Below are 22,257 nucleotides of genomic sequence, written 5' to 3' on the forward strand. Positions count from 1 at the left end.
GAGGGCAGGTCTTGACTCTGCTATTTCCTTTCTATCCATCCATCCATCCATCCATCCACTTGCTCATACAATGCAGTCCAAGGCACCACTGGGTGTAAAGCCTGTGACACCTGAGCTGGCAGACCTGGTGTCTGTCCTCAGGAGGCAAACAGTTCTCTCAGGGGGTTAGTATGTGGCTCTGGGCTTGATAAGTGATCTAGTAGCTAAAGAACTATGAGACAGGTAAGACAGATAAATCCAGCAAATTTTTGCATAAGAAACAAGATCACAGGAAGGCACAAAGAATATTATGATCTTCACATCACATTTTGCAATACTAAATAACCCAGAGCATCTCCATTTACACCCCCTGTCACCTGAGCACCACCACCTGCCACCTGAGGCCTCTGATGAAAACAAAGGGGGACACTTTTCTCTTGTCAGTGAACTTCTTGTGGGGGTGGGGGGGGTGGGGAGGGGTCAGGATTGTGTTCTCATAGTATTTGTCTGTTTTGCAAGCTCCTACTTAGCTCAGCTGGGGGGACAACTGATATTCCTCCTCCCCACCGGACCTGACCAACTGTCTCAAAGAAGCCTTTGTGAAAAGAGGTGGGATACAAAGGAATATAAGTAAGTAAACCATCACCAGATTCAGGAACTGCCTTTCTAACATATGCAGTCCTACTTCTTTACTCCCTGGTGGGACTCCAAAGCCAAGTCCTCATTCCAAAATCAACCAAACAAAGGCAAGAACCTAAACAGCAACTTTAGAAGAGCAAACAGAACCCCGGTCAGAGAGAAGGATGCTAACGCCAAGCTTCTGGTAATGAGCACCTCTCTCCTACTGCTTGCTCCTTTAAGAAGCTCATCACCTGTCATCCAATTGCCCTAAGGGCTGTCTAACATCAGTGCAATTTACAAAATAAAGCTCAGGAGGTGCTTTGAACTCCAAAGCTTTAGAACTGCTGGCTCTCCTAATGCCGGGTGGCATTTTCTTCTCTTTTGAGGTGGTAAAAAGCACATAAAATTGACTATCTTAACCACTTTAAGTGTACTGTACAGTGGTGTTAACTATATGCATGTCGTTGTGCAAAAGATCTCTATAACTTTCGCATCTTGCACAACCAAAACCCCTACAGCTATTACACAACTCCCTTTCTCCCTTACTCCCAATCCCTGGAAACCACCATTCTGTTTTTTGCTTCTAAGACTTGACTACTTAGATACCTCACAGAAGTGGAATCATGTCTTTTTGTGACAGGCTTATTCCACTTAGCATAATGTCCTGAAGGTTAATTCATGTAGCATACAACATGTCGAAGGTCTTTCTTTCTTCTTTTTCTTTCTTTCTTTCTTTCTTTCTTTCTTTCTTTCTTTCTTTCTTCCTTTTTTACATTTTTATTTATTTTTGAGAGACAGAGCAAGACAGAGCACAAGTGGGGGAGGGGCAGAGAGAGAAGGAGACAGAATCTGAAGCAGGCTCCAGGCTCCTAGCTGTCAGCACAGAGCCCGACGCAGGGCTCGAACCCACAAACTGTGAGATCATGACCTGAGCCGAAGTCGGATGCTCAACCGACTGAGCCACCCAGACACCCCAAAGAAGGTCTTTCTTTTTAAGATTGAATAATATTCACGGTGTGTGACAGATTTTCTTTACCCATTCACCTGATGGGCATTTAGTTGCTTCCACCTCTTGGCTATTGTGAAGATTGCTGCAAAGAGCATGGGTGTGTGGAGGGAGCCAAAGGCAAGCTGAGAGCAAAGCACATGCTTAGCAACTTCCTCTCCACCCCCAGGTGGGATCTGTGTGACATTCCTGGGACTCCTAGTTGCCCAAGAACAAAGGAAAGGGAAAAACCAATGGTTAACCAATAGAGATCACAGTCATGCAGGACATGAGTCTCCATCAATTTGCAACTGTTTTAATGATTTACAAGAAAAAAGGCAATTTCCAGAAACCTATAGACTCAGTTTCCTGGAGCCCTAACATCACCCTCCCCTCCATAGTGGTGTGGGGAACAAAGGCAAGAAGAAAATGTAAATAAAATTAAATTCTTTAGAACCTGCAGCCCATTGACAAATACTGAGTATAACGTTTCTCCAGGTCTCCCTACTGTCTTAACATTAATGCTTTGCCAGAAGGAAAAACAAGCTTCGCTTGACAATAGCTAGGCCTCCTATTAGACAATAGCTAAAGTCTTCTTTAGCATATAAAAGTTCTTTTGGAAACCTCTCTTTTGCCTTAACCTCCCCCAACTCCATAGTATGTTATCAGTCACTCCTCACAACCCCAGTGCAGCTCTTTCTGCCTAGGGATCCTGTCCCTGTGCTTTAATAAAATCACCTTTTTGCACCAAACACATCTCAATAATTCCTTCTTGGCCATTGGCTCCGGACCCCCACCGGCCCTCCAAAACCGCATCAGATGTGCAAATATCTCTTCAAGATCCCATTTTCAATACTTTTGGATATATATACCCAGAAGTAAGATTGCTGGGTCATATGGTAGTTCTGTTTTTAATTTTATTGAGGAATCTCCACACCATTTTCCACAGTGGCGGCACATTTTACATTCCCACCAACAGAATGAGGGTTCTAATTTTTCTACCTTTCTGCCAATGCTTACTCTTTTCCTTTCTTTTTCATAGTGGCCATCAGACAGGTGTGAAGTGATATTTCATTGTGGTTTTGATTTGCATTCCCCTGCTGATGAGTGATGTTAAGCATCTTACCATATGCTTGTGGGCCATTTGTACATCTCTGTAGCCCAACCATAGTCGCACCAGGGGTTTCTAGCTAGAGGTTATAGGCGCCCTATGGCTTTGGCTGTAGAAAGACTGGGACTCAATTTTACTGTATTTGACATTCTGAAGGCAACCAACAATCACTTAACAAGCTGAGTAAGCAGTGAGATTTTTTTGGTGTGGGCATCCCCTGATATTTCACTTTGAAAACAAGCTACTGTATTGATTGCTGTGTGCCCAGGGATAATAAGCTATTGATGGAAATAATGGGAAAAGGCCAACTGAACAGATGTATTTCACTTGGAAAAGATAATTTTTCTCCCTTCTGGCATTTTATATGAAAAAAAGGGGGTATCTTGAATATAGAAAGAGATATTAAGAATTCCTGCTACTTGCTTTCTCTGTTAGTGACTTTTCAAAATGAATGAGAAAATGACCCAATTTATTTTTTGAAGGCCCTATGTTAACAAGAGACAGTCTTTCTCCAGAAAAATCCAGTGTATGAAAACAACTCCAAGTACTCTTATAAAAGATGACTGTGTCTATATGTTAATGTTGGGATTATGAGGGACAGTGGCCACTGTGTCACTGCCTACCTGTCACAAGGTAGCAGGGAGGTGATACAGAGCCTGGAGCAGGCAATGAGGAAAATTCTGTATTCTTATTCTCTTCTCCGTTCGTGGCCTTCCTCTCACCCCCAATTTTCTGTGCTCTTCCCTGGGGACTCCCACTGCCCTTTGAGTTTCACATGCTAGAGATGCACTATTCTGATGCAATTGCTTGTTATGAATCACTATTTGAATCTCTTAAAATCCCACATGCCTCCGCCACTCCTCAGATTAGTTCACTCACATTACTTTCAATGCTAGTACTTGAAGATGCCATGTAACAGGACCCTGTCATTGTGCAGATAAGAAAACTGAGGCCCTGAGAAGTTAAGTAATTCTTGAAAGCTCACCTGTCTTGTTAATGACATCATTTCTGAATTTTCCTATTTCTTTTTCCTCACAGCTGCTCTTCCATCTTCCCAAATACTTAGGCTCCTAACTTGGGATGACTTTTGAAGCCTCCCCAGTTCTTATTCCTTTTATGCTATCAGTCACCAAGTCTTAATGATTCTTCTTTCAAGGTTCTTTATATTGTCAACCTTCCTATATTTCATTTCAACTGTTTTCAGCACCTCATTGACCCATCCCTGCATTTCTAAGTTACTGTGATAGCCTCTTTATCTGATTTACTTTCTTATCTGGTCCACCAGTGATTCACAACTCTGGCTGTTCATTGTGTTGACCAGGGACACACTTAAAAAAAATTACATCGTACCTGAGCCTGTACTCCCACCCACGGCCATCATTCCTCACCTTCATGGGTTAATTGGTCTGAGGAGAAGCCTCTACAGGTAATTTTTTATTTTTTTTTATTTTTTTTTATTATTGGGACAGAGAGAGACAGAGCATGAACAGGGGAGGGGCAGAGAGAGAGGGAGACACAGAATCGGAAACAGGCTCCAGGCTCTGAGCCATCAGCCCAGAGCCCGACGCGGGGCTCGAACTCACGGACCGCGAGATCGTGACCTGGCTGAAGTCGGACGCTTAACCGACTGCGCCACCCAGGCGCCCCTACAGGTAATTTTTAAATACAAGTTCCCCAGTTGTTTCTAATGGGTAGCCATGAGTTTGAAACTATTTCCAAAAAAAAAAAAAAAAAAAAAAAAAAAAAAAAAAAAAGAAAGAAAGAAAGAAAAAAGAAAAAGAAAACCTTTTCCAAAAATGTTCCCCACCACCCCTAAGATACTTCTTTGGTCCCCTCAGTGTGATGCTCAAGAATCTTCTGTGCCTCCTCATTGCCACTGGTTTATAGATATTGGCCTCTTCCACACATTCACAATTCTTGCACTTCTACTCCCTCTGCTTTTCAGAAGGTTACCCTGCACTCTCGTCGTTTGTGATGTGGGAAACAAAGGCAAGCTGAGGACAAAGCATATTCTAACAGCCACTTCCACCCCCACCAAAGGTGAGATATGTGACATTCCTCATGCACTCCTGGCTGCCCAAGAACAAAGGAAAAGGAAAAACAAATGGTTAACTGATAGACTCATGTCCCACATGACTGTGTTCTCTATCAGTTTGTAACTATCTTGGTAATTTACAAGAAAAAAAAAAAAACTTCTATCAATAGTTAGGCCTCCAGGATCCTATAAGTCTACTTTAGCAAATGAAAGTCCTTTTGAGGGGCACCTGGGTGGCTCAGTCAGTTGAGCATCCGACTCTTGGTTTTGGCTCAGGTCATGATCTCAGGGCTTCATGGGTTTGAACCCCGCATTGGGCCCTGCGCTGGCACTGTGGAACCTGCTTGGGATTCTCTCTCTCCTTCTCTTTCTCTGCCCCTCCCCCACTCATGCTGTCTCTGTCTCTCTCAAAATAAATAAACTTAAAAAAAAAGTCCTTTTGAAAACTTCCCCTAGTCTTTACCTCCCCCAACTCCCAAGTATATAATCAAACACTCCTCACAACCCCAGTGCAGCTCTTTCTGCCCATGAGTCCTGTCCCTGTGCTTTAATAAAACCACCATTTTCGGGGCGCCTGGGTGGCGCAGTCGGTTTAGCGCCCGACTTCAGCCAGGTCACCATCTCACGGTCCGTGAGTTCGAGCCCCGCGTCAGGCTCTGGGCTGATGGCTCAGAGCCTGGAGCCTGTTTCCGATTCTGTGTCTCCCTCTCTCTCTCTGCCCCTCTCCCGTTCATGCTCTGTCTGTTTCTGTCCCAAAAATAAATAAACGTTGAAAAAAAAAATTAAAAAAAAAAAATAAAACCACCATTTTGCACTGAAGACATCTCAAGGATTCCTTCTTAGCTGTTGGCTAGAACCCCAACACTTCAAACCACATCAGTTTGCTTCTTAGCATCAAAATCATCTCCTACAGTTTCTATTTGTAGTGTCCTTTGCCCTCCACTCTGTTCATCCCAAACCTTCTGGTTCTTCAAGGGTTATCTCAAGACTGGCTTCCTTCAAGGATCCCTTCTGACTATTCTGGTCATTATTTCCCCCTCCCGTCTCAAACTCCCTTGTCATTTGGGTTTGCACTGTCTTGTGTTTGTTCCAGAGAGTATTTTCAGCTATCCCATGAGATAGAGAACTCCTGGAGGTGAGGGAGGGACCTATGTTGTAATGCCAACATAGGGCAGAACTACAGTTTGAGAGAAAACACCTTACAGAAACATTATAACTTAGATTAACCAAAAATAATTGCCTGGAACATTCAATCAGCCAGATTTCCTCCACTCCACTCTTAACAGAGAATTAACTCCGTGGTTAACTCCACTCTTGTTTTCTATAAGAAAATAGACAAGCGGGAATTTATGAAAACAACAACCAAAGTGCTACTTCTGGTTTAGGTTGAGACAGTCAATGGAAAGTTGGGACACCATCCTATGCCTTCTGCAACCATCTACAAAAGCTTACATTGAGATCTGCTGTCAGAATAATGACTGTGATACTGCGAGACTTACAGTCATTCATGCACTCACTTGTTCACTCTATAAAGCACCATATTAATAATCCAGAGTGATGAGCAGTATTTGAATTCTAGAAAGGGGAGGAAGTAGGTGGATATTGATAATTACGTTGTAAAACAGAGAGTAAGAGGGAACAGGGGAGATATAAAGGGCTATGGGATTTCAGAGGACTGGGATGTTACTTCTGATTGGTGGACATGGGGAAGGATTCATGGAGGGGGCAGCCTTTGGTGTGGTTCTTAAAGGAGGACATGATTTGGAAAAAGGGTTTCTCAAACATGGGATCAGCATGTGCCCACCCATGAAGGTGGGAATATAGGGCAATGGCAAATACTCCAGTGTAGCTGGAGCACAGATATGAAATAGGATATTGTGGGAGATGAGAGACAAGACTGATTTGGATGGAGCCAAACCAGGGATGGTTCTGGCCCTAATTTAAGGGTGTGTGTGTGTGTGTGTGTTTGTGGAAAAGGTCTTTGGGCGGGGTGGGGGGGGGGAAGTCCTTAAGGACAACCAATTGCTCTATTGCTCTGGTATCGAGCTGGGAAGATTGGCCAGAGCAATACAGAAAACAGGTGGGCTATTTAACCTTGTGGAGTGGCCCTAAACAATAGGAATGGAGAGAAAGCCATTTTGAGAAATGAGAGACATAAAATCACTCCCTCTTGGGAACTCTTTATATACATAGGGAAGGCAGTCAAGATGGTTTTGAGGTGGGTGATGAGGAGGATTGATGGTCCCTTAATTAATAAGTGATTCAAGAGGAGTATTTTTAGGAGGAAAGATCATAAATATAATTTTGAATACACAAATGTGGGTATCTGGCTAGAAATGTCTAGCAGGCAGTGGGAAATCTCAGGGTGGAGCTGTGGAATGAAGCCAGACATGACAAAACAGAAATGAGTCATCTGCACAGTCTTGACAGGTGGAACCCTGGGGGGAGTGAGATCCTGAGGGAAAATCTGGGGAGGGGCCTTGCTGGATGGGAAGAGTGTTGAAGGACACCCTGGGGAGGCAATCAGAGCAGCAAGAGAAAATCCAGCTAATATACTGATCAGTAGTGTTAACTACTCTAGGGAGTCCCAGGGGAATAAAGGATTGAATTAGTCATTGGACTTTGTTACCATGGTAAGACTGGTGATCATTGAGGGGACACTTTCATTGGAAACTTGATGATGGAATCCAGATTTCAAAGGGCAAATGTGTCCCTGGAAAGGGAAATTAAGCAGATCATGCTTGTTTTTAAAATGTTTTGTACATCAATCCAGGAATGTAATACATTTGAGAGTGACTTTAATGAGTGCCAGTACAGAGTATTTTTTTTTTTAAGTAGGCTTCACCCCCAGCATAGAGCCCAACACAGGGCTTGAACTCACAACCCTAAAATTAAGATCTGAGCTGAGATCAAGGGTCAGATGCTTAACCGGCTGAGGCACCCAAGCGCCCAAAGAATATTTTTTTGTGAACAGTGAGCACCATGTTTTCCTTATTTTTTTTTTATTTAAAAAAAAATTTTTTTTAACGTTTTATTTTTGAGACAGAGAGAGACAGAGCATGAACGGGGGAGGGGCAGAGAGAGAGGGAGACACAGAATCGGAAGCAGGCTCCAGGCTCTGAGCCATCAGCCCAGAGCCCGATGCGGGGCTCGAACTCATGGACCGCGAGATCGTGACCTGAGCTGAAGTCGGATGCTTAACCGACTGAGCCACCCAGGTGCCCCCACCATGTTTTCCTTAAACATGGTCTATATACATAGTTCCCTTAGGGGAGAAATGGTGTCATTCATCTTTGTACCCTACCTATCCCTGCCCTCTGAAAAAACAAACCAGACAAACCAGGCCTTAAACCCATGACTGGATCTGAGTAGGAGATCTAGTTATTTGCCATCTCACTCGTGGATTCCCATTGTGGCCCAGAATGTGGGGAACCCTGTGGGGAAGTCCATGGAGTTCTGTGGTGAGGTCCATGGAGAGTAGTGCATGAAGGCGTTTCCTACCCACAACCCTCAAAATCACTACCATTTATTGAATGCTATGCACCCAGCATTGTGTTAAACCAGGCAGTAAAGTGGATTCCAGTCCCTGCCTCCTCCTCCTCCTTCTCCTTCCCACTCCTTTCCTAACCCTGCTCCCAGCCCATCTTGGGGCAGAGCAACCACTTTTTCATCAAGAAAATGGGTCATTCTCCCTGTAGCTTTCCTGAAACCCTCTCTCTGGCTCCCACCACTCTTCTCTTTGGTTCTCTTCTTGCTTTTTGGATTGTCCTCTCCTGATCTCTTACTTACCACATGGATGTGACCATGTCCCATGGACTCTCCTCTCTGTACACAGAGGGGCCTCTGAGAGAGGCCCATTTGTGGCCCTCGCTGTCCTCTTAGGGACTCCCCCAGTGCTCCGGCCCTTGAGTGCCTTATCCAACTACCCTGTTGGTAAGAGTCCTCTGGGCATCCAGAATTCAGCAAGTCCAAAAGTAACCTCGTTATCTTTCTTTTTAAATTTCCTCCTTCACCTGTAGGTGTAATCTTCCAGTGAGCCCTGGGCCACAAGCCTCCTCCCTGAGCCCCTTCTTTCATATTCATCGTTCACCAGTTTTGTTACTTCCATCAACGGAATGGCTGGAGTATCTCCAGAATCTATTCACAATGTGCTATTTCCACTATCACTCCCCCAAGTCTGGTCTTATTATCATGTGTTTCAACCTCCACAATAGCATTTTAACTGTCTCCAGTTTCTTATAAAATCCAGTATCGAAGAATATTTCCAAATACGGATATTTTCGCCATTTCATTCAAACAATTTTTCAGTGACATCTGGTTATATAAAATCCAAATTCCTCTGCTTGGCATACAAGGCCCTTTCTCATTGAACCCACCTTTGTGTTCTTTTATTTAGGGCCCCCCTTTCTCATTTAGCCTATGTGATAGCTGTTCTCAACATGACTCCCTGACTTCGGTCAAACTGTTTCCTTTGCCTGGAACAGCCTTACCTCTTGCCCACACTGGTGAAATCATACTTGTCACTCGGGTCCTGGCTAAAATGTAAAGTAGAACCTTCTATGACTCTGCTAAGCAGATTTAGTATATTGCCTTCTTTGAACTCTTATCACTCCTTTGCCAATACTACTCATACTTGCCCCTCTGCCTGGTTTTCTCCCTGTCACTCCTACTTACTTGTGAATGCATATAGGCAGAGGCTCTCTTATTAATCTTTACATCCCAGCATTGAGTAAAGAGCCTGATAGATGTTGGTGCGACTGGACAAAAACCACAAAGAGCCTTCTTGTGTTTTTGTTTTTGGCTGGTGACACTGGTTAATTGGTTGATTCAGGTCTCCTCACCTCCATGGATTACAGACTAGGTAAAGTAAATTAAATGGTAAGCATATACCTTTCTTTTGTCAGAAACACAAATCTATACCTATTTAAACCATAGTCAATGGACTGGACTTCCCTATAACTGTTCCATGGCTTTACGCCTTTTCCAGTAAATTGGAGCTTTCTCCTTTATGCTCTGATTCAGGCTTCCCCTGATCATAACATCCTTGAGAGACAGACACTTTAGAGAAATGATACATTTAAAACATCTGTTTTTTAAGACATCCTCAAAGAATAATTGCAATTGTGTGTGTGTGTGTGTGTGTGTGTGTGTAATACTTATATGGGCATAAAAGTATTTGGTAAGGAATTGTTTAGCATTAGGCCAAATAACTCACTTAGTGAGTAAATATTATCTTTCACGTTAGAGTTATACCAATCCCAATGGCAATCTGCAGGGTCCTTAACAGTTGGAAAATATGTTTCAGGAAAAATTCAGAGAGCTAGCTTAAAAGACTTTGGTGGAGAGATGCTTAACCATGGCTGTGACAGTGTAACATCAAGCCTGAATTGAGAAACGTGTCAGTCTGATTCATGCTTCCATGCCTAACCATGGGGACTGAGCATGGTATCAATTTCTGCCGAAAAGTCAAACTGATGTTTTAAAATTCCAGTCCTACCTATTAAAATGTGGCAGTAGCCACCTGCCCATTGCAGGATTTCACAGTGGAAACGTGGGCCACCCTAGGGGTGTGTTTGAGGGGTGAAAAGTTGCTTGAACCCTATTTGCAAGGCTATCATCTATATTCTGCTTTATTTATGTATGGGATTTTTTTCCCCTTAAGCCTTTTTTCCAAGTGCTGGCTCAAATACAGCCAACACTTAAGAATATTCATTTTGAAATAGTGGTGAATCATGTTCAGATACAAAGTTATGCCTACTTTTTAAAAAGTCACAACTATCCCCCCCCCCCCCCCCTTAAATTTGGTGTATCTTTGAGCACAAGGAAGGAAAGTGAGAAGCTCCAGTCTTGTGTGGACAGCGACCACAGGGTGGGTGAGGGACATACCATGATGCCAGGGGATGTTCAGAGATCCTAGGGCTAGAATGTTTGGCAATGCGGCTCTCCTTCTGTCTGGTGCCAAAGAGGTGCCCTGGGTCAGAGCTATCTGAACTTGGGTTGAGGGGAAACCAATTTGATCATTTGCATCGAAGCCTGGGGAGGATTTTTGGAAGTCTGTGGAGCAGAACTCTGCCAGTGCGGTCTGCTGTACCCTCCCTCCCTTTCCTTCCTGCTGGGGCCATTCTGGACCAGACCCCTGGAATTTGGTGCATCTCAAGTTTTCAGGAACCCACAAATCCTATGCTTATAAGGATAGCATATCCTTATAAGGATAATGTAAGGTCTCAGCTACATGTATTTTCCAGAGCTCTAGCAGTAATTAGACAAGCTACTATGAAAGAAAAAGCATTATACATCAGTTACAAACAATGCAAAACCAAAGCTCATTAGAGAAAGATAATATTCATGCAGATTTTACAAACCGTGTCTTTAGGGTGGCCCAATAAGTAGAAATATGGGGACCCATGCTTGTCACTTTTCATGCACATGGAGAGACTGGAAGGTACCATTCCTAAAGGAAGGGGAGGAACAGCCTAGGACCAATCATTAGAATTAACAGAACCAGTGACAAAGATATATTATTACTGTTAGAGTCAAGATTGCTTAGTATGTTTAGAGCAGCTGAATACAAATTATCTAGGCAGTAAGAATAAAGACTTTAAGTAGAGCTACCCCTGTCGAGCATGCAGCATGAAATTAGTGCAAGACTGAGCTACATGTGTATTCCAAAAGTAGATTTTTCTCAAAATATTGAGGGCATCCTGAGGCGCTTTTAGGGAGGCACAGATGTTAAAAATTTTTTGAAATGGTCATATCACAGTTTTTGTAGAATTGTCTCACAAAAATGGGATGTTTAGCGATAGCCGCTGTCATTTGAGAATCAGTCACAGTAATCAGTTCCAAACTATGAACAACTGAAAAAATGAAAACGTGGTGTGCCCATGTTTATATCTCTCTTTTTGCTAATAATCTCACACGTTCTTATAGCTTCCCTCACCTCTGGCAATTTGTTTATTTATAGTCAAAGTGCACAGTTGACTTGCTGAGTGTAATTGTTTTCTGGAAAAAAATAAAGCAGGGAAAAGAAACGCAGCCCCACCTTGCTTGCTCTCCTTTGAGGTACTCACCTGTCCCAGGGCCATGCCATGAAGCTACCCTCTCGGTGGCTCTCTTGCTTTGTCTTTTTCTCAGCTCTTGGGCTACAGGTCTTTATCTACACGTAGATGGGTACTAGACACTCTAGAATATCCAAATCAATAATCTCCAAGGGACAGGACCCAGGAGGTACACCAACGGCCACCCCCCCCCACCCCCACCCCCACCCCTTGCCCGCTACTGTGTTTTCTCAGCTCCGTGCAGCCCAGGGGAAAGGAAGGTGACTGTGAGGTTAATGTGATCGGAACAACTTAAGCCGTGCAGCTCAGACATTTTGAGCCTGATGTACTCCTTGCTGGCATTACTGATGGTGTTCCCCATCTAAATACCTAACTTGCTCCAAACGGGGTGCTATGTCTGCATGGCTTCAGTATGCAGAATGGAACAGCGCTCCACGTAGATTTCTGATTATGCCACATGGAGTGCTTTTCACAGCATGGCATGTGTCTGAGGGAAGGGAGACCAAGGGTGAGCACTAGCACCTTGAGGTTAAATGGAAAGCAGAACCTCTCTGTGGTAAGAAAACTAATGCTTAACTACGGATGTTAGAAATGGAAATTACATTTCAGGACTTATTAATTGAGTTTACCATTTAGCCCTGCCAAGATGCAAGTAATTTTGTACCAAAAGAATCAAGCTGTTTTAGTGTCACACAGAGAGAAGGCTCTCATCTTGTTTTAAATGTGACCTTTACTGGACTTGAAAGATACATGTGCGAGGAAACCTCATGGACAGAAGTTCAAAGAAAAAACCCAGAACATGGTGGAAATAAATTGCTGTGAAGGCTGGGGTAGAAATTGCAGTGAAATGTGAAAAATGGAGTTGTATGCTGGCATATTCAATGCACATGTTATGAGTGTGTATGTTCGGCCTTAACACTTAGGGTCCTGATGAGGCCAGAATCACTAGGTGTTACAGAGCACATGCTGAGAAAATCAGAGACCTTTGTTCGGTAGTGTAAAAGCAAGTTATTCTGTAAGCAAATGTCTGAGCCACATTATAGTTCACAGCTCTTTAGTCAGGACTAAGTGTGCGTTCATTCTATGAAAAAAATAACAACAAGAACTGAGCCCAAATAGCACATTGAAAAATGTGTGTGATTCTCAAAGTTTAGAGATTTTGCTATAATTAGAGTGCATCATTCAAGCCTGGAGTAAGGCATTATAGAATTTCATCTTTGGTCCTGACTGAGGGAATTAAGTTAAAAAGAAATATTAAGAAGCCTTTATCAGGATAGGAACATTGCCACAATCCTATCTTGGAGCACGGCTGTATGCAGATTTCTCAAATAACAAAAATCTGGCTTCATGGACTCATTATTTCTTCCATTAGAAATGAAAAGTTTAGAGGGCCTTAGTTAAAAAATGAAAGCTTGAAAGTGACTTGGAGACTCCACGGTTGCTGGTTATGGCAGTTGGCTGGACCTACCCAAGAGTTTGTCTTAAGGAACTGGTATATTGCTTTGAGCACCTGGAGAGCAGAGTTTGGTTGGCTGACTGCTTCACAGGGATCAAAACCTTTTCTGTATCAGGTCTACTTTGAGACAAGAAAAAAATCAGTGGGGAAAATGATTTTGGCATTTAGCACCCTCTTCCCAATGAGTGCAGCTGAGGGGTTAGAAGCTTATCTCGAATCAACTCTTGAACCCCAAGGTCAGCCTGTCCTCTGTGAGGAGGGTGGGAGCTGAGCTTGGATGGTTGAAAAAGGCCAGAGATGGAAAGTGGGAGGACAATGGGAGGAAGATCTAGTCTCCTTTCTTTAAGTTGTAATGCTGTGAGTCTCAGGACAAAAACCATTTAGACTAGATGGGCAGAGGAGGAGCCTGCAGAGCGGGGGAGGCACACTTGACAGTGGGGGCCAAGGAGAAGTAAAAACTCCTATGCACCCGGCCTTTACAGCACAGCCAGAGAAGATACACCCTGTAATCTTGGGAGCATGGCATTCCCTGAGATGGAGCTTTAAAAATACGGAGTCCTGGGCCAGATCCACACATCATGTTCACCCATGCATATGCACACAGCTTGAAAACCAGCCTGCCCGCTTTCTTGTCTCTTAACTTTTATCCTTGCTCTCCCCTTTCCCCTCCACTCCTTGTAAAAAACATTCTCTTAAATGTGTGACTTCCTGGGGATCCATGTTGATGTTCTTACGGCATTCAGTAGTGCTTTCTCTAAGAAAATTCCTTCTCCCTGGACTTTTGAGGAAGCAGTCCTCCGTGGGAGAGCCCAGCTTCATGCTGGGGGAAGGAAGGGAATGTTCTATCAGAGCCTAAACTCTGACTCTCCAGGATGGGTTACTGGAAGCGCTGGGATATTTAGGTTTTCTAAGATGCACGTGGCCAACAACTTACGTATTTGGAAAATGAGGGTGGTTGGACCTCAAAGGCCAAATTGGTTCTTCTTGGTAGATTTCTTGGGTACTATGTGGTCTAATATATTTTACCAGAGTCTTAAATGCCTAACAAGTGAGGACTTGGGGAAGGGGGTCATTTACTATATCCTTAAAAGAGAAAACTGCACGTTGGAAATCATGTAAGGGTATCCAAAAAGAGCAAATATTCATTATAGTCCATGGGCCCCAATAAAACAATGTGAAGAAATGAGATTTCATCCTTCTCCTAAAACCACTTAAAATAACAAATGAGGTTTTTGCTGAACAGTGGGGAAACGGAATCTCAAAGTTGTGTGTGTTTTTTAAGGAAGCTTTTGCCTCTGACTCCATGAAATGGGAACTTATTGGGAGCTTCACAGAGCATTTGCTGGGCTCACCTACATGCTGCAGAGAGCAGTCGCGAGCCTTTTTAGGCAGGACGAACCCTGTCCTCTGTATGATGCGGCCCGGAGTTCTGCCGGACAGCCTGAGCTCTTCCCTGGGTCTGACTCAGTAGAGGTGTACTGGAGTGATTTGTGGAACCTCTCATGGAAAAGGAAGATACACTCAACCATGAATGTCAGAAGCTGAAATTAAATTTCAGAATTTATTATTGAAGCAAGCTGCCTTTTGCCCTATTAAAAATGCAGGTGAATTAGTGCAAAGCCTACTGAACGTGGTCTCTGAGGAAGAAGCCAAGACAATGGAGACTCTCTCCTTTTATCGTGGGGGCACAGCAGCACACCCACAAACCCTCCGGCTATGAGGTTATAGTGCTCCAGGCTTCTGGGGGCTGACAGCCACAGGAGGGGAACATCGGTGATTAGCAAATTTGCCAGATGAAGTTTTGGTTTACTGACTTAGAATTTAGAATAATTCAGACAAGGTCTAAGCAGAAATTTACCTATACTCAGCGAGTCCTTTCTTCAGAAAATGTACAAAGCATTGGTATAAATATTACAAAGGCAATGTTTAACAAACTAAAGAAGCCAAGTGCTTTTCAAGGATCCTTAATACTCTAGAAGTATGTATTAAATCCCACAAATAATTAATAAAATCCACTTAAATTTTTTACTAGAGCAGATCTGTGAAGGCCTTTTAATCAGTCACCACTGATTCTGTTAGATTCTGTTAGAATCAGTGGTTACATATATCCTCATTCTTAGATTGTTAGCTCACCCAGGGCCAGGACCGTATCTTGTGTTCAGTGCCGGCAAAGTGCCTTGCACATCGCTAGTGCCCAGAAAAATCCTGATTTAGTTAAGTGAACAGTAATGATGTGAACTGATGATATTAATTATAAGATTTGTCTTGTATTAATATTTAGTAGGGGTATACTGTCTGCATTTATCTTCGTATGGTCAGAGGGACCAAAGCTCTTGCTGAACAAATAACTATAAAAAAGATGATGAGTATGCTTATAATGTTCACTTATAATATATATTCTTGTCAATATATGTTCTCTTTTTTTAAAATCTTTTATTGTAATCACCTAGTGCTCACCATGACAAGTGAAATCCTTAATCCCTATCACCTGCTTTAACCCATTGCCACCATGCCCACCTTCCCTCTGGTAACTATCAGTTTCTTCTCTATAGTTAAGAGTCTGTTTCTTGGTTTTTCTCTCTCTCTCCCTTTTATTTCCTGCTTTGTCATTTGTTTTGTTTCTTAAGTTCCACATGAGTGAAATCATTTGGTATTTGTCTTTCTCTGACTGACGTATTTCACTTAGTATTATACTCGAGCTCCATCCATGTTGTTGCAAATGGCCAATGTATATTCTTGAAAAAAAAAAAAAACAAATAAACATCGTCTATTGCCATATAAGTAGAGACCAGTACTGCTTAATCTCGTGCTCTAATAAATTGTAAATCATGTGTATTTCCTGATGAAAGGCAGTACTATTTGGCCTATTCATTTCTTTAGCTATAGTTACTGACTCTTATCTTTTCTCTACTTCCTTAATGCAGTTTTATTGTGCTTACAAAATGAAAACAATTCCATTTACCAAAGACCTGTAATCAAGTCCAAACCCATTAAAGACATAAACCCATTAAAGACATAATTCACTTTCAAAATTGAAGGGTAGGCGGAAGTCAAATTCAGATTGACTCTTTCTTTTTCCCTTTGCGTGGGCATTTGGTGTTTGTTGTCCCTGGGCCACCGATACTAAGAAAATTTCACTTCATCCTTGTGACCCTGCCGGGTCTCCTAAGACCACCAGTCTCCATTTGCAACAGGACTCCCTTCACCTTGGTAGTCATAAAGACATGCTCTGTTGCCTCTTAAGAGAATAAACAGGCTAGACCACTAAGACTAGGAAGCATATTTCTGTTTTGTTTTATTTTGAATTTAATCAGATTTGAACAGCAAATATCACCAGGGGAAAGGCCCAAGTTGGTCCGAACTGGTTGATTTTTATTTCATCCAGTGGCACCTCTATTTACCCTGGCCCTGGCTCTGTGGCTCAGCATCTAAATCAAGTAAGTGTTCACATCGATTCCTTGAATGCTAATGAAGGACACCTGTATTTCAAGGCAGGGAGCTAATTTGTATAATTTATTCCTGTGCAGCTTTCCAACCATGATACATGCTTTCTTCTCTCTTAACCTTTTAAGATTTAATTCAAATAGCAACAACCAGTGTCAAGGAGGGCATTACTTTGGAGGCATCATCTTCGGATTCTTTTTCTCAGTATGGTGGAGTGAAATTTTCTTATTCTTGCCAGTTGTTGAGATGTGTGTCAGGGGAGGGGGGAGCTCACGCTTCCCGCGGAGTTTATAATCAACAAATTCTTATCCTGAGGACTAAAGTAGAGTTGAAGTATCCATCTCCTTCAAGGACTTAGCCATAAAAGCAACTTCTTCAAAGCCCTTATCGCTTGCTGACTCCCCCTGCAGCAGCTCGACAGCCTGTGTGCAGCTCCTACCTCCGCGGCCGCATTTACTGATTTATGCCTGTGACTTGGCTGGGGTGTCGTCTGCCGATTAGTCTTGCGGTAATTATGGATGGCATATTTGCAGCATATTTATTCCTCTCCTCAGCTCACTTGGATTCACACTGATTTTGTTTAGTCAACAATCTGACAGATTACCCTTGGTATTTTTTTTTTTTCCTTCAATTGTACCTGCGCTTATCTCTCTGTCACAGATCACCTTAGGAACTCAGAGCAAGAGTTCTGTATTTCTCTTGACTGAAATCAGCTTTTCGTTGACGTGGCCAAATGTCCAGATAAGGGTCTTGCTTCAGAGCTGTTGTGAATTCAGAATTCTGCAGGTATCTGAGGGAGGGCTGGTAGATATCACTTAAAACCCTGCCACAGGCTGTTGGTTGTAGATCTACTCTTCAAAGTTCACTCTCCCAGACTGGGTTAAATCTGCACACCTCCCTAGCAGGTTATGTCTCCTACAGATTCTGATAACCTCCTTTAACTATCTTTAAGGATGGATTTTTGCTAAGTTTAGGATCTTAAAAGTCAAACAAAGGAAACAAACACAGGATTAAGCTCATAGTTGATGGAAAATTCAGTGTTCCTGTGATGAGGGTGCCATTTGGACACAGTGGATTATATTCTTGGTTATATCTACTGGCTAACTCAAGCATTTTCTTTCATTGTCCTTGTTTCTGTTATTCGGTTTTGTTACCTCCCCCATCTTGTGTTCAGACGTTGGACAAAAAATTCTGCTTCATGATATAGTCTACTTAACTGGTGATGAAGGAATTATGATGTTCCTTAGCTGTGAGCAGTCCTTTTATGCTGGGGTCATTTGTAAAATGACTGTGGCTGCTTCTTTGGCTTGCTCCTGGTACAGGAGTTCACATGACAGCCTTGAGACTGTTATCCTTAAAGGGACCTGCTTGCAAGGTTGGCCATTGGCTGGCCTCTGGGACTGTGACAGGTAAATTGTCTCCTACACTAATATAAACCCTTCCCTAAATGATAAGGGTGTCTCATGGATAACCGTGCAAACAACACAATTTATGCTGAACACCTGCTTTTCTTATAGGAGTCTAGAATTTTGGTATGTGCTAGGCAGAGAGTGGTCTGCATGACCAGCACCCAGTATAAGCCCTGGGTGCTAAATCTTTAATGAATTGCCCTGGGTAACACTATCACACCTTTATTGCTGAATTTTTATTGCTGGGGGAAGAGTGATCTCTGGGTGACCGAGAGAGAGAGAGAGAGAGAGAGAGGGAGAGAAACAATAAAGAAGCCTGTACCTAGATTCCTCCAGACTTTGCCTGTTTCTCCCCCTTATGATCCCACTGTGTATCCTTACTATGTCATTATGATAAATCTTACCTGTGAGTACAACTATATTCTGTGTCCCAGGAATCTTTCCAGCAGATTTTTGAATGTGCGTGTGGTCTTAGAGACGCCTGAAACACCCTCCTCATTAGTCGCTATGACTCCAGAAATATCACTTGATGGCATTATCCTCAAAGATCTGGTCTGATCCCTACCTTCTTGGTTTCTCATGCAAAACCAGGCATCTTTCAGCTTAGATTTTCCTGAAGTGCTAATGTTTACTTAGTTTGTGATTTTTCTTTTACTTATCTAAAGGAGAAGACCTTGCTCTTCTCTATTAAATTGGTTACTCTGTGGGCACCTGGGTGGTGAGGTCATGATCTCACAGTTTGTGAGTTCAAGTCTCACATCGGCCTTTGTGCTGAGGTGTGGGGAGCCTGCCTGTGATTCTGTCTCTCCTTTTCTCTGCCCCTCCCCCACTTGTGTGTGTGTGTGTGTGTGTGTGTGTGTGTATGTGTGCGTGTGTGTGCGTGTGCGCTCTCTCTCTCTCTCAAAAATAAATAAATACAAAAAATTTAAATTGCTTATTTTGTGACATAATCTCGAAAGCTAATTTACAATCAAAATCTAGGTCATTCTAACATCAACAGTAGCTGACAAACTCTAACTAACCATTGGCAAGTATGATTTAATGTTACATTTTAGGGGAATATATTTAGAAGAACTCTGCAGTACTTCTGGAGTTAACCATATTGACAATTGGTCCCTCTAAACTGTGTCCAGATGTTTGACAAACCCTGTTTGTTAATTTTAGAATTTAACCTTAACCATATATTTCCAGATGATGGATGAATTAATGGGATCATAGTGACATGATCCTGAATTTTTGTCTTGTTCAAAAACATGTTTTTATTTTTTCTTTAAAGATGCTTTGAGACAGCGTCATACGTAGGCATTATAAGCTGAGTCATGCTGCCAATTGGGCAATGGTACTGTTGTAACTGCTCACTATAGACACTATAGTGTCTATAGTTCACTATAGACAAGCTGTTGAAAATGTGAACCAAATAGTGATTTCATAAAAGAAAAGAAAGCTCGGGATAGCCATGTTGTTCAGATTAACTTCTTAAAGTTTAATTTGTTAGTAAAATAAGAACAATATTAACTCTAGGGAAATTCCTTGGTATAGATAATGGGTCTTGCCATGGAATGAAACATACATTTAAAATAAGGTATTCTTTAGAAGTGATTAATTCACACAGGTCAGTTTGGTCTTATTGAATCATGTATTGCTCTGGGGTGCAAAAAGTTACCCTATTCCAAGAGTAAGAGTCTTTACAAAAGGATTAGTGCATTAGTACAAAAGGATTAGTGCATTTAACAGGATCAGGCCTGAGCTAATATTCATATTTATTGCTAATATTCATATTTAAAAATATTTTATTAGATCCAAACATTAAGGATGGGACCTGGGATGAAATCTTTCCATGGGCACAGAGCCAGCCCTACAGAAACTTCTCAACGCTTTCTTTGAGTATTTGCCAGTCCTTTTGGGGTTTCAAGACCACGAAAACAAAATTTTTAAGGGCATTTGATTTCAGATATTTTAACTGAACTCAGGACTATACTGCCTGCTAACTAAGGAAGTGTTCAGCTCATTATTAGGTAACTTAGGCAAGTTACCCATAATTAAGGTAAGCATAATTTGAGAGGGAAAAGCATTATTTAGAATTTGTGTGTGTGTGTGGGGGGTGGTAGGGGATGAATGGATGAAAATGAGAGTCAATTTTTCTAGATCAACAATTTGAGCTAATTATTCAGACCATGGTTAAATCCCATTGCCCCCTGTGCCTGTTTTCACTGATATCTGTCTTTCTGTCTTTCTGTCACTCCCTGAGATTAATTATAGCCAGTTCAGGGTGTGATGCTTCTCATGTAATGACCACCCAGCAGTTTCTTAGTAAAACTGTCAGTGATGTCTTAAATGGGCTGCTGAAAAATAACACCATTAAAGACTTCTGAAGCCAAATCTAATGCACTTCAATTCCTTCCTGAAAAGCACAGAGATACACAACATTAGAGTGAATTTTTGAACTATCCCTAAATGCCAAGAAAATGCAATCACTGCATGAAGTTTACATTCTAATCTCCCCACCTGAAGATCTGTTCTTGTTTGTTCCCTGGTCCCAGTCACATACCCTACAGGGCAGTTGTGATTCATGAGCAATTTTAGGAAATAAGTGATAAATTACTGTGGACTCAAATGAACAGAAGACTGTTAGTCAAATTGCAAAAGTTCTAACATATAAGTGGTGGCTGGATCTCCCTGCACGCTCAGAGATGCCCTGAAAGGTCCTCTATTTGCTATTTTAAACATCACTTAACCAAGGGAGCAAAAGAAAGAGCTCACACGCATATAAATCTTCGGCTTAAATGTACATATGCATGTATATATCTATTGATAGCCAAGTCTATATTTAGGTAGAATTAGAGAACTGATACAGTTTTACAAATAAGCATAGGCATTTACAGTACACAGAAGAAACAGAAAACACGTGAATCAAAACATGAAACGTACCATACTCTGGGACCTGCCCCGTCCCGCGCTTCAGCAGCAAACGGACCCTTCTTCCTCCCGACTTGATGAGCTCTATTGCTCTGGCGTGTGTCATGTCTCTTGTGCTTTCCCCATTGATCTCAATGATTTGATCTCCTACCTGTTAATTAAGGAAACATTAACTCAGCCAAGGATGGTTCTACTCACCTTGCATTTCCAACAGATTAGAAAAGCATCCCTTAAAGAATACTGGTTTTCATAGAGCATCTGAACAATTTGATTGCATCCCGCTGCTTCTCAGAAGCAGCTAATTCCTGGCTACATCTTGAATCTGACCACCAAACTTAATTTACCTTTACAGAAATTAAAATATCAGGCCATAAAGTTGGGGTGATATGTTACTTATTTTCAGTGTGGCAGAGGCTTTAATTAAACTTTTAGCATTTTTTTAAAATTAGGGAATATGTTTGAAGTCACAATTCCAAACAAACCTGGCACCTTTGCTTTGAAACAAGAAGTAAATATTTTAAGGCCTTTTCATTGAACACAGTGCCAGCTTTGGACTTAGTGCAGCATTTAATTCAGCATGCTGGATGAGATGATCGGTTTTTGGGCTTCTCTGAGAATTTTCATCATGCATCATTTAAATTCCCCTGGGTGCTATTGTGATATCGCCTTCTTTGTAAATATGGTTGGTTGATATTCAAGTTTGATGATGAGTTTTCCATCACAGTTGTTTGAATTAAAAATGAGATCTTCCATTCTCCACACATGACTAATGCCCTTGCTAAATCTTTGCCATGCTCGCACCTGATTGCCAGAACTGTTTGGTTAAATACCAGTCCCTCTTGAATTGTTAGAAATGCCCAGGCTTCATAAGCAATTCCCATTTAGCCTCTGTGAATAGTTAGATGGAATAGAAGAGGTTCAACCATGAACACATCAGGTAACTCTCACAGTACCATTACTGTCAGGAACCTTTGAATTAAAATATATTTCATTTCAGTGGAAGTCACTTAAGATAAATTGGCCAGGGAAAGCACCATGAGTTGCTTTGCAAAAATGTTATTTTAGTTGGGTCCCTAAAAGCAGACCTCAACCTAAACTCTATAATGCAGACAGAATCGTGAATAAACTCCCCATAGCAGAGCATTATCAAGATGGGTGCCGGGCAAGAAGAGGAATAAAAAGTTGCCATCACAATGGCAAGACAGCACTAAAATAAGACCACTCCCCACCCCCAAAATGAGGGGAA

At 42.1% G+C, this 22,257-nt stretch overlaps 1 protein-coding gene across 5 annotated transcripts in view; it reads right to left on the reverse strand.

Annotated features, from left to right (window-relative positions):
• MAGI2 (membrane associated guanylate kinase, WW and PDZ domain containing 2) overlaps positions 1 to 22,257 on the reverse strand; it is a 1,357,364-nt gene that overhangs the window by 51,900 nt on the left and 1,283,207 nt on the right. For 2 of the 5 annotated variants that reach the window (XM_043588693.1, XM_043588691.1), the window contains 2 exons: positions 21,024 to 21,162; positions 11,094 to 11,182 (listed from right to left, as the gene is read on the reverse strand). In XM_043588693.1, coding sequence (XP_043444628.1) covers positions 11,094 to 11,182; positions 21,024 to 21,162 — 228 coding nt within the window. Of the gene's footprint in view, positions 1 to 11,093; positions 11,205 to 21,023; positions 21,163 to 22,257 lie in introns of all 5 variants that reach the window. The other 3 variants (XM_043588690.1, XM_043588689.1, XM_043588692.1) reach the window with 2 other exon arrangements.

The sequence above is a fragment of the Prionailurus bengalensis genome, chromosome A2 (genome assembly GCF_016509475.1).
Source record: "Prionailurus bengalensis isolate Pbe53 chromosome A2, Fcat_Pben_1.1_paternal_pri, whole genome shotgun sequence".
Taxonomy (NCBI): Eukaryota; Metazoa; Chordata; class Mammalia; order Carnivora; family Felidae; genus Prionailurus; species Prionailurus bengalensis.